Source organism: Accipiter gentilis, chromosome 6 (genome assembly GCF_929443795.1).
Source record: "Accipiter gentilis chromosome 6, bAccGen1.1, whole genome shotgun sequence".
Lineage (NCBI taxonomy): Eukaryota > Metazoa > Chordata > Aves > Accipitriformes > Accipitridae > Astur > Astur gentilis.
The window spans coordinates 16,163,023-16,179,463 of NC_064885.1; the positions used below are offsets into that span (position 1 = coordinate 16,163,023).

Sequence of the window (16,441 nt, forward strand, 5' to 3'; positions counted from 1 at the left end):
TACTGTCTCCCTCTATTTTTCTCTTTAAAAAGGAAGTATAATGTTGAGTTAAGCTGAAGTTCAGAAATGCTTATATTTTACTTAAAAACATTCATCTGTTCAAAATTCAAAATAAACTTTATGGGATACAACAGTTTGGTGTTTTTTTTTTAAATAACATTTCATTCAAACTGTATATAATTCATTGAAGTATTCGTACAGCAAACAATGGTTAATCCTTGAAAACCTGTAGAAAAAGATTTTCACACAAAAAAAAGAAAAACAAAATTGAGGTATCACACCCACACACATTCCCCCCAAGCACACGCACACACTCTAGCACACCCACACACATCCACACACACAGGCTGCAGCAAAAGCAGAAAATTGTAGGCCCAAAAGGAAAACGATGACTGATTGTTCTATCCGAAAGTCCAGGTAGCTCAGGAAAAAAAAAAAAAAAAAACAAAAAATAAAACAACCCCCCAAGAGTCCTCTGAGTAAAGGAACTACCTCAAGAAAATTCTCAAGTGCACTGGAGACCTGATCATTTAAACTGTTTCTGCAAAGCAGCTCCCTGCACCTGAGAAAAATGCAGCCCAAGGTGACTTGTGCAAATATAAGGAGTCAGGAATATCTCCTGCTATTCCTTAAGTAGACATGAGGGGTGTCCATAGATTCAATTAGTCTTTGATCATGCAAGATACTGCTGGAGTGCTGTCTTCGCCCTGCAATAAATAAACAACCTGTTAATTATTGGGGCTTGGTTTTATCATCAACAGATTTAGTACAAGACTATGCATTGTGCCAGCAAAAGAGGGAGGATGAATGAGGTTAAAGGAAGCCAAATGGCTGGCTCCTTCGGTTTGGAAGAATCTAGCCTGTGGTGCAGAAGTGTTCTGCATCAGTTATAACAATTCAAGAACCTACCTTGCATCTAAGAATAATATGATCTAACCAAGAACATTAAATGTTCAGCATAAACTGAGCAACTTTCAAGTATGGTGGGGCTTGGGATGTATATTGAACCTCATTAACAACACACCTTACAAAAAACACTTAAGGGCAGTAATTGTGAAGAGCAATTACTTTTCTGTAATACAGATATACCATGAAAAGCAGGCCTTTGAGCTGAGAAATGAAAGAGGTGTCATAACTCAGAACATACTAGAAGCACGTTAGTCCTGTCAGGAATACTGGCCCTACCAAAAACCTACAATGAGGTGAGAGAGAGAAAAGAAGCAACAGCCAGTGTAATACTGGAATTTATGTAATCTAACATTGTGCAACATTTTTGTTAAGAAAAAAACCCCACCTCCCAAAAGTCTAGGGTTGCAGTTTCATCATCCCTTCAGCTAATTCAATATCTCCTACCACCTGAAGCGAGAAGCTTTGCTCTTCCTTTGTCCCACACACCTCCCAACCATGTCATCAAGACCTTGACAGACTTTTCCAAGTTCCAATATGACTCAGCAACCCAGAAGATTAGTATTTATTTTTTCCTTCCAAGTTTCCTCCTGCATTCACAAGTCATATCAGGTCATCGAGGGGGCTGATGAGGCAGAGTTGGGATAAGGTAAACAGTGGGAGCCAGTGGCCAGAAGAAACAGGAGAGACAGTGACTTGCAACAGCACTAAGCACAATCAGCTCCCTGTCTCTTAAAACCAAGGCTTAAGTGTTGACAAGCAAGGCCTATTTATCAGAAAGTATTTTTATGGTTTAAGTTTTATTCCTATTTCTCCCTGTTTGAAAACCCTATTTAGCTTTTCTGTAATTTTCTGTGAGCCTGCTCATTGATATCTACACATTCCTGATTATCACCTTCAATACTGATATTTTAGCATAGATTTTAAACCGAGATGCCCCAACTTTACTACAGAGATCTCTAAGAACACTGGAATCTCTTTCATAAAAAGAAGAACCCCAAATTTAATGCATTTTAAAACACTGCACAGTTTTGAGTTGCGTTGTCTGTGTATGACCTCTTCCAAAAATCAGACCATCTCCTTTAGTTCATGAAAGAAATATGGGTTGTTATTAACTGTAGGTGGGATAATTGCAAAAGTTAACATAAAAATCAAGAAACTGTCATTAGCTATTTTGGTTATATGTGTTTGTGAAGAAGCTAGATGATCTCTGCAGATACTATAATATCAGTAACAGAACAGGTATGTGAAAAGTTACTGTTAAGCTTAATTAGTTTAAAAGAATTTAACTAAGAATAACAACAGTGGTGATGCTGTATTATCTTTTTAATTCATAGTGTTATGTGATAGTTTACCATTGTTCCAATCCTCTGGAATTTTGTTAGTAGTCCAAGGTTTACAACAATACTTTTGTATCAGAGAGATTTCAGAGAGGACCCTCCACCAGTTTAGATGACCTTAAGCGTAGTTATTTTATACTACTTAGAACTTCACTAAAATTTGTTACTCCTGAGCAATACAAAACCTGCTCTCTAAATAACTGTTCCTTATGATTTCTTTATATACCATAAAACTCAGTGCAATGATAGACAGTTTTCCTGGGGAATTTTTCTATAATAAAAAGATTTCAAAAAAAGACAGTTTTTTCGCAAAAGGCAAAGATTTCCCTCTAATCTTCTCTTTGGATTTTTCTTTATACTCACTTGTCACACAGATTTGGATCCGATGACTGACTCAATTTATGTAGAATATCTACTATTCCCATGTCTCGTAGTTTATCTTGGCGTTCTTGTGAACCTACAACAATAAATCACATTGTTGGGAATACCACCAAAAATAAATGTCTGCAGAACAGAAGAAAGGAGTGGTAGCAGAAACCAGCTTAAAGGAGGGGTATGGAACACAGCTCATTTAGAACACAGCAATGGAAAAACTCCCTCAGTTGTGGCTACCTCTCAAGGGAGCTCTAGTTTCTTTTTTTGTACTCTGTATGCATATGTTTAAAGAAAAGAAAATTTTGACGGCAAAAATCTGAACATATTTTATCCTAAAGTGACAAGCTTGACTTCAGTTAGTTTCTTCTCATCTCTCTGATGTGGATGTAGAGAACATTTAGCTGGAGGTGTGTTTCTGAGCCTGACTTGTAGCACTGTATAATGCCAGCATAATGAGCAGAAAGTCACCAGGAGCATTAGCCAAGCGTCACACACTGAATGAAGTTCTGTGATCTGAGAGATGTGGAATAAGTTACACAGTAGGGAAAAAAAAAACCCAACCAAGCAGAGACACTGATTTCTTTGCTGAAGATCAGCATGGTCAACTTGAGGGTCTGTAAATCATCCATCTAAGAAAGTCCTCTTCCCAGCCCCACCATTCCTCAAAGCACACCACCTCCTACCACTCCTTCCCTTGCCATGTCTTCCAGCTCCACACCACTGCCTCCATCTGCCCTCTCTACCCCTCAACACAAACACACATATTTTTCTGTGCAGCAGCATCCTTCAGCTCCCTCCTGGTTACCTTCCGTTGTTCCAGGCCATGATTCTTCTTACCAAACACGTTCCCCATTCCTTCCAGTTCACCCACAAGTCCTTTGACTGGTTTCAGAGTCTCACTGCCCAATCCATTCCAGCCATCTATGCTGGGGAAAATTTCTTTGCAACAAATCCTCTAATCCATTTATCCTCTACAGTGAACCTGTTCCCTCCAACAATGAGTTTTTCACAACCTCCTTAAGACTTGGAAGATCTCTTACTAGGATTCTCTTTCACTCCAGTCATTTTCTGATTTTACAGAACTGCTACAGGTGGAAACATCCCACTGTGTGACTCTGATCAACTCCTATTTATTGACACTCTCTTCTTGTGTCTCCCCTTCCCGCCCCAGAACAGCTCTCTACACTTCCCTCAATGTCCTTCTGATCATTCTCACTTATTCCATATTATACCTGTAATGATGTCTCCCTTTATGTTTTAGATCCCACTGTACTGTGCACTGCAAGTATTCATTACTATGCAACATTAGCCTTTTGATCAGGATAGTAACTTGTATATGCATTAATAATGAGGCTTTCTTACCTTCTTCTTCATTCCATATGAGATTAGATATACAGAACATGGCAGCAAGCTGAAGTTTAGCATTTGAATGACTCTAAATATAGAAAAATAGTACTCAAGTTTAGAAGAAGAAATTCAGAAATTCTCAGACTTATATTTTTGCATTCACCCTGTAATAAATAAGGTAGCAAAGTTGGGACTAATTCTTATCTACAACTTCTCTCAAAGATAGTGCCATAACATAAGGCACTTGAGTAGCATTCAATCATTTCCTTCCAAATAATTGAGGTCTACAAGATACGCCTTTTCCAAGATCATGAAACGTTTTCCATGCAGATTTGTTACAGGTATTGCTTAAGTCACTGTAACATTCTTACAGGAAATAACCACTGGATTTTCCTTTTAAACAGATCCTCAGTACACCTCTGCCATATAGAACTGCACTACATGATTTCTTAAGCACAACTAGGTATATTGTTAAGTGTATGATACTGAACAATTTACACAACAAAATGCTAAAGTACCCTCTTTTCATTCCTGCAAAAGACCAAGATAAAACCTTTAAGAGAAATTCCCCATACCATGTAGTATTTGATTTTCTGCAGGATATCATCATTGGTCATAATCAGTTCCTTTGCTGTTGTTCCATCTGCTATATTGGCAAGTATACATAATGTCTGAAAGAGAAAAACTGTTATTTAGCCACAGATCACATCCCATGATTTATATAGTTTCCCTGACAGCTTTGAACTTGTGACAAACAATTTCTTTAATTAGTTTTAATATCTTTAATCCGGAGTTTCCAGCTTGCTTACATCTGGGGCCAATGCCAAAGAGCTAACAGCTGTGGCTGAACAGCCCTGGCAGAAAACTGAGTCATTGCCATTTTAAAATAAAAAGCAACATTCATTAATTCAATTTTCATTGAGTAAAATTTTAAGTCTCTCATGGAAACATGCAGCATATAGAAAAGATTAAATACACTGGAAAATAAAGCAGTCTATTCTGTATCAGTGGCTAGGGGAAAAAAAAAAAAACAAAAAACAAACCAACAACACCCCCCCCAAAACCCCCAAACATTTCCATCTAGTTCTTCAGGCCAGGAAAAGGAAAGACAGAGGCCTATCTGCTGATCTAGCAGAGTAATAATTTGTTTTCAGCAAGTCTAATCACACATCTTACCTGCAGATAACTCAAACTACTAATGCATCTGGTTATTTTTTGCAAATTAGAGAAGCCATCCTACAGAACAACCTTGAACCATCTAGGCCCACATTGGCACTACATGCACACGGCACAAAGACTTGCACAGGCAGCTTTCCTGGTTCTCAGGAGGCACCAGGAGATGCTCTAGGTATTTCCAAAAGTGCTGTGGAAGGATTTAACCATCTTTTCTGGACATGCAAGGATGACTATAGGAGCCAGTCAGTGACAGAGATAAGCACTGCCCTGCTAGAAGCATGGGCTCTTGCATAAAGTTAGGCAGTAGTGGATGTATGACTTGATTCTGAAATAAAAGCAAGGGACAAAGAAAATGCTCTGTGTACAAAAGCCCCAAACCCTAAAGGCTATATTCAACCCTAGCCTACCGGCCCTATCCAAGAGTATTTCTCAGGTACACCGATTCTCCTCCAAAATAATTCTGAGAGGCTTGGCAAGGTAAAAAACCTATTGTAATGAAGGCCATTCCTGTTATTAGAGCTTTATCAGGAAGACCTATTTAGAAAGACACACCCCGTTAATCCTCAACTGTTTCAGAACCATAGTATCACTAAACTTGCTATCTATTAAGAGTCTTTGTGGGTTTTTTTTTGCTAATTTTGCACTTAAATAGCCATAAGAGGCCTGCCTGCCTTCAGCCCATTCTTCACTGAGCAGAGATTTAGACCCGTCTGGATTTATCTGTATTTTTACACTCATTTGCCATGCTGTTTGCTACCAATATAAATCCTAAGCCAAAGCAATCCTGTGGAATCTCCCACAGCTTCTTGCTGCCCCCATTCTTCATCACCACATGCCCCGTATGAGGCTGACACAGGGTTCTCCAGCTGTCTTGTCTGTCAGAGTTAATCAGCCAAATTCTGCCCATCTATCCTCTTACTTTTGCTTTAGCATCCCTGCAGCAGGTATCCCTGTACACTGGACTCCTTATGCTGTCACCAAGCCAGGCATGCTTTTCCCTGCTGGCCATTTCCTCTTTCCTTCTCCCTTTCCTCTCGCACATTGCTTTTCTTAAGTTTTAATTTGTCAGGGCATGTCCCTCTCCACTATTTCCTGGCCTACATCAGCATGCTCTTTTCCCTGCTAGCGCCTCTCCTCCTCTAATCATTGCGGGCTCCTGCAGGCACCCAAGAACAGCTGAGTTACCACATCTCCCAGCAGAACGTGTATTACTGCCAGCAAGGCAGGCAATGATGGTATTCTTCACTACTGACTGCTCCAGTGGCTGCTATAGGAGCAAATATAAAATAACCAGATGCTTTCCCCAGAGTGAAATACTGGCTTCTTTCTCTTCCCTTGTTCCTACTGTTCCCATTCTGCCATGCAATTGCTTTAGATTTAATTCTTCTGCTCTCACATACAGTGCCCTCCTCTTTACCAAACCTACATTTAAAAAAACATTCTGCATTCAATTCAAACACATCCATTAGAAAGAAGGACATTCTTGTAGGTATTAAAATTATTAATCTGACAGATCTCGGTAAAATATTCACAGCACATCATAATCCCAAACAAAAATGACATGTTGAGAAGAATAAGCATTCTTAGCTGTTTCTTTAATTTTATTCTGCCAAGACAACATGAAACAAAAGAGGGTACCTGTTCTTTGACTTCTATATTGTGCTCCCCTTCCAGAATAAGGGTCACTGCTTGCATGATTTGCTTCCCATGAGTGCTCATTATATGGTCTATGTGCTGCCAAAGCAATGACGAAATACAATCAGTGTAACTTCCCAGACAAAGAAGGGACATTCCTACTTGAATTACTCTAAGTAAAGAGTAGCAACACTGTACAAAGACCCTAGCTCCTAGCGAGGTCTCCCAAAACCAAGAACTTTTCACAGCAGAAATACTTCATAATATTCCTCTTCATTTGAAGCCTGGTCTTGTTTGAGTGAGCATGATATGGGCCTTGGTTCTGATTTCACTGTAACCTGTAGAAAAGACACTGGTTTCCCAGTTGCATGGAGGCCATTCAGTCTGAAGACTGAATCCTGCTGGACCCAAGCTCTAAGTATGATGCTGCAGTTAGAAAGAACCACTTCTCTTCTGGTAACAGGGGGATATCAGAGAGGGGTAAGAAAACTGAGGTTTCTTATCTAGTATTTGCTGTTCTTACTGGAACAATGTGACCAGGTCCGATATCCACATTTCAAAAGTCTGAGAGGATTCAGAGAATTAAATCATATACATTACTTATCATCTAGGAAAAGTGTCTCAAGTTGAGACTTACAGGTAAAAGGTCCTTGGATCACAGACTATAAACACCCATACTAGAATAAAATTGATCATTAGGAGTAACAGATGAAGCTAGATTTACTGGATTAACTGATACCAAAACACAAGAGTGACAGCAAACGGCCATCAGAGACTACCAGCACATGGCACACTACAATTTTTTAAGACATTAGGGATTCTTGTAGGACTTCTTAAAATTGCTAATAAGGAGACCTCATTCAAAACCTGCTGGATGAGGTATTCTGGAGTGAGTTTTGGGTAGAGAATGAGAATGGTTGGTTCTGGCTCTAAAACATACTACAGAAAGTAGGTGAAGCTGGGACGTAGATTCAGATGAAGAACACCTTAAGTGATAATGAGACTCTGCTGTCAAGAGCTCAGGGTGAGTTTAATGAATGACTGGTTATTAAATATCTTTTCACATTAAGACAGAGCTAATTTTCTATGAAGCTTATTGAGACTCAACGAGTACAAATATCAGAAGATTTTTTGCAGTGACCTTTTTATGGTAGAAACACAATACGTGATAAATGCACAGTAGAGGCTTCGTGGTTTTTTTCCCCCACAAAAATGTTGGCTTGCCAAATGTTTGCTGCATGTTTTCCCTCTGTTCTTCACAGGGGATTACCCCTTTCTTTTCCTCCACCAATATCTTTCTCCCTGTCAAAAACAATTCATGGGCTTACATTTTCAAACCATTTTATTTCAGTGTGTAAAATGAACGTATGCATTTTGTAAGTGCACAGTCCCACAGTCAAATTCAAAAAGCCAGTACTATCTATATAGTTGGATAAGAACAGAAATATTTCAGATGTCAAGAAAGAAGACAGACAGGTATCCTTAAGATATGTACCTCTCCACACATTGACTCAACAGCGCAACCCTCTTATTGTTGCTCTGGGACAAGTTTCACAGAAAGACTGTTAGGAAAATAATTTTGCTGAAAGCTAAATGCAATGGAATTGAACATTCAATGTAACTGTCTAGCTCTGTATTTGATAATAATTACAAAGTTTCAATGGACGTAGAGAATTCTTTCAAATGTTTTCTTACACTGATTTGTACATTTGGTTACAGACACTTGGATAAACCCAAAGGCCTCAGTTTTAGCAATATATCAAACATTAAACTTACACAGAAAAATAACTTATCTTACAAAAAAGATTAAGAATTAATTTGTATTGTCTGCATGTGTGATCAGCTTTCAGAAGGTCTGTTTGCAGCTCTACTTACTGGGCGAGTTGATAGAAGATTCCTGAGCAGTCCCAAAGTTTTCATGAGAACATTTACATCAGAATCAGAAAGCAACTGGAATAACTGCTCTGTACTCAGACCTCGTAAAATGTCTGATTTGATCTTCTGTTCTGCTTGAAATGCCATATTCTGAAAGAGACAAAAATTTTTTGCTTGATTTTTTACCTTAAACTTGGGCTTTCACTGTTTTAGTAGATTATTACCTGCAAGCATATATCCTTGCTAAAATTAATCTTGCAAAGGTTAAAATTTATGAGGAACTGCTATACAGTGAATTAAATTTCCACAGTTTTACAGCTGACCTGGTTATTAACCTGCGTCTATTTGTCCTCTGGCATGCTATTGACACTACTTAACTGTTTCCCTGAATGATCTTGGCAACCAAACTGGTATCAGAACTGAAGAGTTTATTTTATCTTATGGACTAACTGATGAAGTGTTCCAGGCTGACACTGTTTTCCTTCTGTAGTTAGAGGAAAGACAAGCTAGATTTCAGCTACGTTATTTTTAATAACAACTGATGAGTTCTTTAAGTTACATTCACAAACTTTTTAAGGAGTAAAATCACAAGAAGTGTTTTATCAGTGTGTTTTACTTACCATTAAAGCCCAAATGCCATTCACTCGCAAGGCAAGATTTTCACTCTGTGTTAAACTACATAGAAGTTCTATGGCTCCTGATTCTAAAATAGGCTAAAATGTAGAGGGGGGAGGAATAAAAAAAATCTTTAAAAAACTATTTAGACTAATTAGACATATATACAAATGTAAAGACAATACAAAAAGAGTCTTGCTTGTATCTTATTCTTGAGTTTACAACATGTCCATTCACATGAACTGGCCAAGCCATACCCTATATATTCATGAGTATTAAAAGACAGGTTTTTATGGAAAAACTCAGGTCATGCCGGGTTTATTCTCATGTGTATCTGAGTATGTGTACACATGTATATACACAGCCATACATGCATGTGTGTATATATACGGATATACACACACACACTGCTGTGATACTATACACACATCTGCCACACTCACACAAGCAAATTGGTTTCCCCCAACAACTTTCAACTTGGGACTGCTCTCCAAAAACAGTCTTCCTTGAGCAATCACATCTTTTTGGGTATCAAGTGGGACATATGTGACTGTTTAAAACAGATTAAGGACAACGAAAGCTACTTGATACCTTTCTTGACATTTGATCCTTGTGTTTAGTAGTCAGACCAAACTAAAATCCAACAGAACAACTTCAGCATAATAAAGAAAACTGCAGACTGTTCTTGATGATCAGATTGAAACGCAAAACCTTGTAGTATCACATCTTTAAATGATGGGAAAAATATCAACACATGCACCTTTTCTTTCAAACTGATTAATGTAATGAAAGTTAAGTTTGGAACAACTGCTTTCAACCCGAACCGAATTTCAAGTACTAGTTTTATCTAAGACCTGAAGAGCTCATGTGCTAAAAGGATTCATCCAATGACTTATGTTGCTCTAGTTTGTAAGGTGTTCCTTTCTTTCAGAAGTTACTGCTTCAAAAGCAGTGAATAATTGAACATATCTGAGTTTTTGGGAAGTTGGGTGGTTTTTAACCCGCTTAAGAGCTGAATTTATCAGAAAACAGGAATGTGTGGGAAAGGCTGCACTTTGTAGGAACAGGCTCATTTCACTGAATAGCAACAAGACCATAACAGAACCAGGCAGCTGCAGTTTGTGCCAAAGTTCACCTGGTGCCAGGCACTTGTGTACTGCAATAAGCTGCCAGTGATTTTGCCATGGGCCCGGTATCTGGCTGACTCCTAGGGACTTCTCCACAGCCACAGCAGGTGGGAGATATTCCAAAATTGGTTTTGGCTCAGCTCTTTTGCAGCGTAAAAATACAGATCCACTTCAGCTTTGTTTATTTACTTAAGTGACTGATAGTTTACATACAATTTTCAAAATACTATGTAGAAACAAAAAGGGGATATATCAAAGATCAGATAGCTTTTAGTTGCTTTCAAATCTAACATTTCTAAATATTCCTTCATTTTCCATAAGCAGTATTTTCTTTTGGCAATGATGTTTTCTACATGAACCACATGTCCTGATAGAAAATTCAGTATTTCAATCCAGTTTGTAGTGGAAGCACTACACTGACTATGATCTGCAGCATGAATAAGAAAGCCCATGGGCCAGTGAACTGTGCCTGTTGTTATTTCAGTTTATTTTATGTGTCACAGACATGAGTAAAACTACCAGGATCAATCAATCAAACCAAGGTAACCCAAAGTGCCCTGTAGGAGCCCACACATATCACAATCTTCTGAATGTTTTCAGCTATTAAGAAATATTTAAGACTTGGGGAATTGCTGCATTGTTATGAAGTATTGATGTGTATGTATGATCTGTATGAAATATAGACATTGCAGCACTCAAGAACAGATATCCTGTATTGTTCATTCAAGAACAAAAATAACCACAAGACTCAGCTATGTCAGCATTTTCAAGATTACAGCAATAATTCTCTAAGACAACGGATCATATGGCCAATTATCAGTTTTTCTTCTTGCTTATGAATTTTTTAGATAACAGTGTTTTACAAGTGAAAAACTCCAAAATTTCACATCTACTTTTCTTTAGAGACTACATTTAACTATTCAATCATATTTAACTGTCACAGCACTGTAAACAGATATTTTGGCTTTTTTTAAAATTTTTTTTATTCACAAGCTATCAGTGGTACAGTCTGCCTAACATTACAGCCATATAACGCTCCATAAGCAGTGGCTACCAATTAAGATACCTTTATGCTTATTGAACCATTGTATAATGTAGCTTTTGACTATTACCTCTTCTTGTTTCTGGATAAATACTGACCTCCTTGCTTGGAGAGAATTCCAGAAGAAGATTGCATAGCGTGGAAGATGCTACTACAAGAATTTCATTTGGAGCATTCTGTAAAACCTGCAGTCACAAAGGGGAGAGTGAGGAATCTCTATTAACTAGTAGGATAAGGAAGGGATCATTTTGAAATCAAATACCTGTAATTATGCTGCACTTTGATATTCCATACTTAAGGAGATGCTTTGATGCTAGCAGTGCAGAGCCAGACAGCACTCATTCAACTCAATGTGATGCTACACATTACACGACAATCTGGAGCAACGCAATTTTAAAGAAACCAGATTTGAGAGCTTTCAGGTCCAATTTGAAAGAAATCAATGGGAACAGAACCCTGCTCTGCAAAGCGTACGTGTGCCGGCAGTTGTAATTTAGCTCTGCAGCCATTCTCTTAACAGAGAGCAGGCCGTATCCTGCAGTGCACCTCTGTGTCATGGTTTGCAGAAAAGTGGAGCAAGCTCCAGGAGGAACCTACTCAATGCTTTTGTACTTTGTGCAAAGCACAACATGGCAAATTTCTTCATGACCATCCTTCCAGAAAAGCAAATAGCCTGGAACAAGTTATACTCTGTCTTATCTGTGCCTGGATCTCCAGCAGGACCAATACATGCCATTCTTAAACAGAGCATATCCCTTGCATGTTCTGAGAAAACTCAGTGAGGAAATAGGCATGGAGGATACCATTTCTCCTCCAGCAAAGAAAGGGGGAATGGAGGGGTTGTTCTGTACCACCTTTTGTTTCAGAGCAGTGAGCAAACTGCAAACATTAACAATTAACTGCATTTACAGTGGCTTGCACTAAAGAACATATATGCAAGTCCTATAGTTTTAGATGTTATTCTTCCATGGCTTATACAGCTCTACATGCTAGGGGAGAAAGAAAGGACTTGCATAGTTGTTATTAATCAAGACTGAAAATTAATTTATCTTTATTTAATATTGCTTTTATTTACTATTAAGAATAATTCTTGACATTTTGGAATGAACATACAAGTTTCTGACTTCAACTTATTTAATAAAAATCAAAATGAACAACTGCCAGCAGCTGTGTTTACACAGAGGTCTGACATCTACATTTGTTTTTTTCACATGGCTCTCCTTTTATGCTAGTTGTGCTTCTTCAAGCAATCCTGACATTTTTGCGTATTACATTTATAAAGGTTTCGTGTTTTCATGTTCGGCCTTTTGCAAACTCTTAACACATTCAAGCCATTCCCTCCAAGCCCCTTCAGGTGATGATCATGAGTCCTGAATCATGGGATTATCACACTACAGTAATAGCACAAAACCTGCATGAAAAAGTCTCCCTTGACCTCCCAATAAGACTAATGAATTAGACATCCATGGATTAGTAGTCAAAATTCACACAACCAATCCAAGGATGAATGCTGAAGTTTCAATAAGTGTATTGTGTATACTTTTAGAAAAAAATTTCCCCATCATTTACTACCATGAAACTGTAGAAAAAACTAGGCCCATACTTTAGGGCCTCTAGTTCATACAAGCAACATAAAAGGCTGAGAAAGGTTCTTGGCCTGCAGCCAACAAGATGGCCAGCGAGTGTAGTATAAGGAGTCAAATTTTCTTAAGACCATAACTTGTGAGAATTACAACACAAGCAGAACAGAGAAAGTCAGGCCTGAATAAAATGTCACTGAGTAGTATGCCCAACAGGCATCTTTCTTGTATTGAAATATCACCAGAAATAACTAAAGGATCTCCTGATCATTTACTTCCTTCTGGACTCTTGAGTAAAGCTTTGAACAGTCAAGCTCACATGACTGTCTCGTTATCAGGCTCATCAACTCATTTTTGCCAATAACATTTTCTCTGGTCTGGCTATTTTACTTCTGAATAGAAAGTCAAGATCACTTCAGGTAAATCTCTTGATGATTCTCATGGATGTCAATATTGCCCAAGCTTTCAGGCTTCTTGCTAGCAGACTTTGCTCCCCATTTTCAAGGTCTAAAAGATGTCGAAACTGAGAAACTGGTTTATTTATCTGGACTTAATGACAGTCACATTACAGGATAAGACATGATATATACCTTACACACTTTGATCTCATTTAATCTTGTGGATAATTGCTTTATATTAAAATCTGTCTTTTTAAAGATCTTGTTGAGCTCTTTGGCTTCAGTTTCAGAATCTGCAATGAGATCTAGAAGGTAGAGAATTACAGGAGAAAACGCAGATCTAAATTCTCTTGTAGGACTTATAGGCCACATCTGAACTGTGCCACCTAGTCTGAGCTCAAAATTAAAGGACATATAGTCCTCGTAGTGCCCTATGTAAACATTAGGGATAACTTAGCCTCACTCACTGATCACTCAGAAAACCCAAACCAAACCAAAAACTCAACCAAAAATCAAGCATGGACTGCAGTCCTCTTTGCTGCTGCTTGCCTTTGTGGATTTATGATTCTTATGAGATGGTCCTGGAATTTTGATTTCTGAGTAATTTCTATTATGATTCTACAGAAAGGCATGAAAATTAAACAGAGACCATATCCTCCTTTAATGGAACAGAACACTTCAGTAGTTGAGACTTGACTTTTCTTTACTTACCTTCATTAAAGGTTTCCATACAGCATGATCCTGAAAACTTGTCCTGAGCTGCTGTACAGAACGGGACAAACTGTGCAAACATCTATAACGGAAAAGAAACCTTCATTGTGAAACATACATACTCACACATACACTACTGTAATATATACTTGCTTCTACACAAAGATTCAGCTTAGAATTTGGTAAGTAGTAGAATGTAAATAGCAAAAAGAAAATATTGTACTAGTCCAGGATAACTCCCCCCCACCCAATAAATTTTCCATCAGTAGAAATTACTTCAGATTAGCTTTTGAAAAATTAGCAGAAATTCTAACAAGTGTAGCAACAGACTTTGACAAGACAAAAGTATTTGTATGAATCAGAAAAGCCTCCTACCTGACTGCAGCTAATCGCACCTTGATACTAGATTCAGACAAGCCATTAACAATACGGTCCATCATATTTTCGGTCTCAATGATCTGGAGCAAAAAGGAATGAATATTAAATGAATAAAATATATAAGCATTTATGGGTTGCTGGGTTTTTGTCTGCAACATTTGAAATATTGCATACAAAAACTGTAGCTAAAAAACAGCAAGCCACATTCTCTTCCCAGAGTAAATGGAAAGTAATGTGTATCTGCATACAATTTAGGAAAAAAAAGAAAAAAAAAAAAGAAAAAATCTACATTCTGTGCTCCACTACAGCTTTCAAAATGATTTTATTAATCATCAAGGAATGAGAGGATTATACATATATGAATTACCCTTAATGTCATATTAAAACAAAAACGCCTTGTCAGGCATTGGAACAGTCTGCCCAGGGAAGTGGTGGTGTCACCATCCCCGGAGATATTAAAAAAATGTGTAGACAAGGCACTTCAGAACATGGTTTAGTGGGCATGGTGGTGTTGGGTTACGGTTGGACTTGATGATCTTAAAGGTCTTTTCCAACCTAAACAATTCTATGATTCTACGAAAAGAGAGCACCTGTAAGTGCACACAATATATAAAAACTACTGGTTAGAGACATGTTATAGAGCTATCTGAAAAAAAAAATACACAGTAGTTCATCTGCCATATTTGGACATGGCCAGCACAAGTACTTAAGACTAGGATAAAAGGGAGTTAAATACCAAGATGAAAGACAGCTTTTGTATAATAAGTCAACTTTGTCATCTACGCACCCATCGCTTATCAAAAACAATGCTTCAATATGTAAAAGAAGAATCCTTACTATTAACTAAAGAAGTTCATCTTGCAACAAAATAGAAGTTTATGGGTTTGAATTCTGGAGATCCTGAATGGTTCCCCCACTGATAAATCTTCCTCCTAGTTATCTTTACAACATTGTGTTTTCCTGCCTCCTTTCTGTCCATAACTTTCTTCCCTCTGGTTTTCCCCTTTAATCAGCAAATAAACTCAGAAAATTCTCCTGCCTCCTGTACTTGCCACATTTGACATTAGCAACTCCATGCTTAATTTAAAAACATGCTGCTTTTAATAATTCATTGTTTAATTCCCCTCCACTTTTCACACATCAATTTTTAACTATATCAGTGCTCAAATCATCCAATCTCTTCCCTGTGATGTTTGAATAGAATTTGTTTTCCTTCACAGCAACTGCTTTGTTATGACAGTGCAAGCCCCCTTGGTCACTTCAGAATCATAGAAAAAAAATTTGGCTTTGTTTCCCAATATGATTAGACTTTCCAGGGTTTATTTTTGAAAAAACCATTTGTTTTATAATAGGATACATGATAACAGAGGTATAGTCTGTCCCTCAGAACATACATTATCCATATGCCACAACAATATTCCTGCACAGCTTATGAGTAGCAAGGACCACATGTTGAAAGACAACTTATTGTGAGAATCTATAGTTCATCGCTGTGAAGATGTTTACATAAATAAACCTTACTCTTACATTTTGCTATGGCAAGACATTAATTTTTTGTTCAAAACCCATGCAAAGGAAGTGCAATCTGAAAGTTTCTGTTATCATAACAGAAAGAACCTTCTCCTTTCAACCTATTTACATCACAATGGAAAAAAAAAAAAAAGGGGCTGGAAGGGTGCAAACTCTTGCACTGCCTTCCAGCCTTTCAGCTACATCTTTGCCTGACTGCTAACATTTTTTCAAAGGCTCACCTTTTTTCGAATATCTTCATCATTTGCTCCCAGGGAAGCATAGAGCTTGAAAGCAGCCTGGCGCAGTTCATGGGCATGCTTCAAATCATGGTCAAGCTATTTAAATAAAGCACAGATATGAAATTTAGACACTAAAAAATTACAGATGTGATATTCTTATTTGTTGTAATCTAGTGCTTGTCTAC

At 37.8% G+C, this 16,441-nt stretch overlaps 1 protein-coding gene across 5 annotated transcripts in view; it reads right to left on the reverse strand.

Moving 5' to 3' along the window:
• Positions 1-54: 54 nt before the first annotated feature.
• ARMC8 (armadillo repeat containing 8) overlaps positions 55-16,441 on the reverse strand; it is a 79,565-nt gene continuing 63,178 nt past the window's right edge. For 4 of the 5 annotated variants that reach the window (XM_049802153.1, XM_049802152.1, XM_049802151.1 and 1 more), the window contains 11 exons: positions 16,257-16,352; positions 14,503-14,585; positions 14,128-14,209; positions 11,537-11,623; positions 9,275-9,367; positions 8,655-8,804; positions 6,783-6,878; positions 4,544-4,639; positions 3,984-4,056; positions 2,610-2,703; positions 55-707 (listed from right to left, as the gene is read on the reverse strand). In XM_049802153.1, the coding sequence (XP_049658110.1) occupies positions 674-707; positions 2,610-2,703; positions 3,984-4,056; positions 4,544-4,639; positions 6,783-6,878; positions 8,655-8,804; positions 9,275-9,367; positions 11,537-11,623; positions 14,128-14,209; positions 14,503-14,585; positions 16,257-16,352 (984 nt within the window). In that variant the 3' untranslated portion in view covers positions 55-673. Of the gene's footprint in view, positions 708-2,609; positions 2,704-3,983; positions 4,057-4,543; positions 4,640-6,782; positions 6,879-7,920; positions 8,082-8,654; positions 8,805-9,274; positions 9,368-11,536; positions 11,624-14,127; positions 14,210-14,502; positions 14,586-16,256; positions 16,353-16,441 lie in introns of those variants that run through there. The other variant, XR_007506281.1, reaches the window with a different exon arrangement.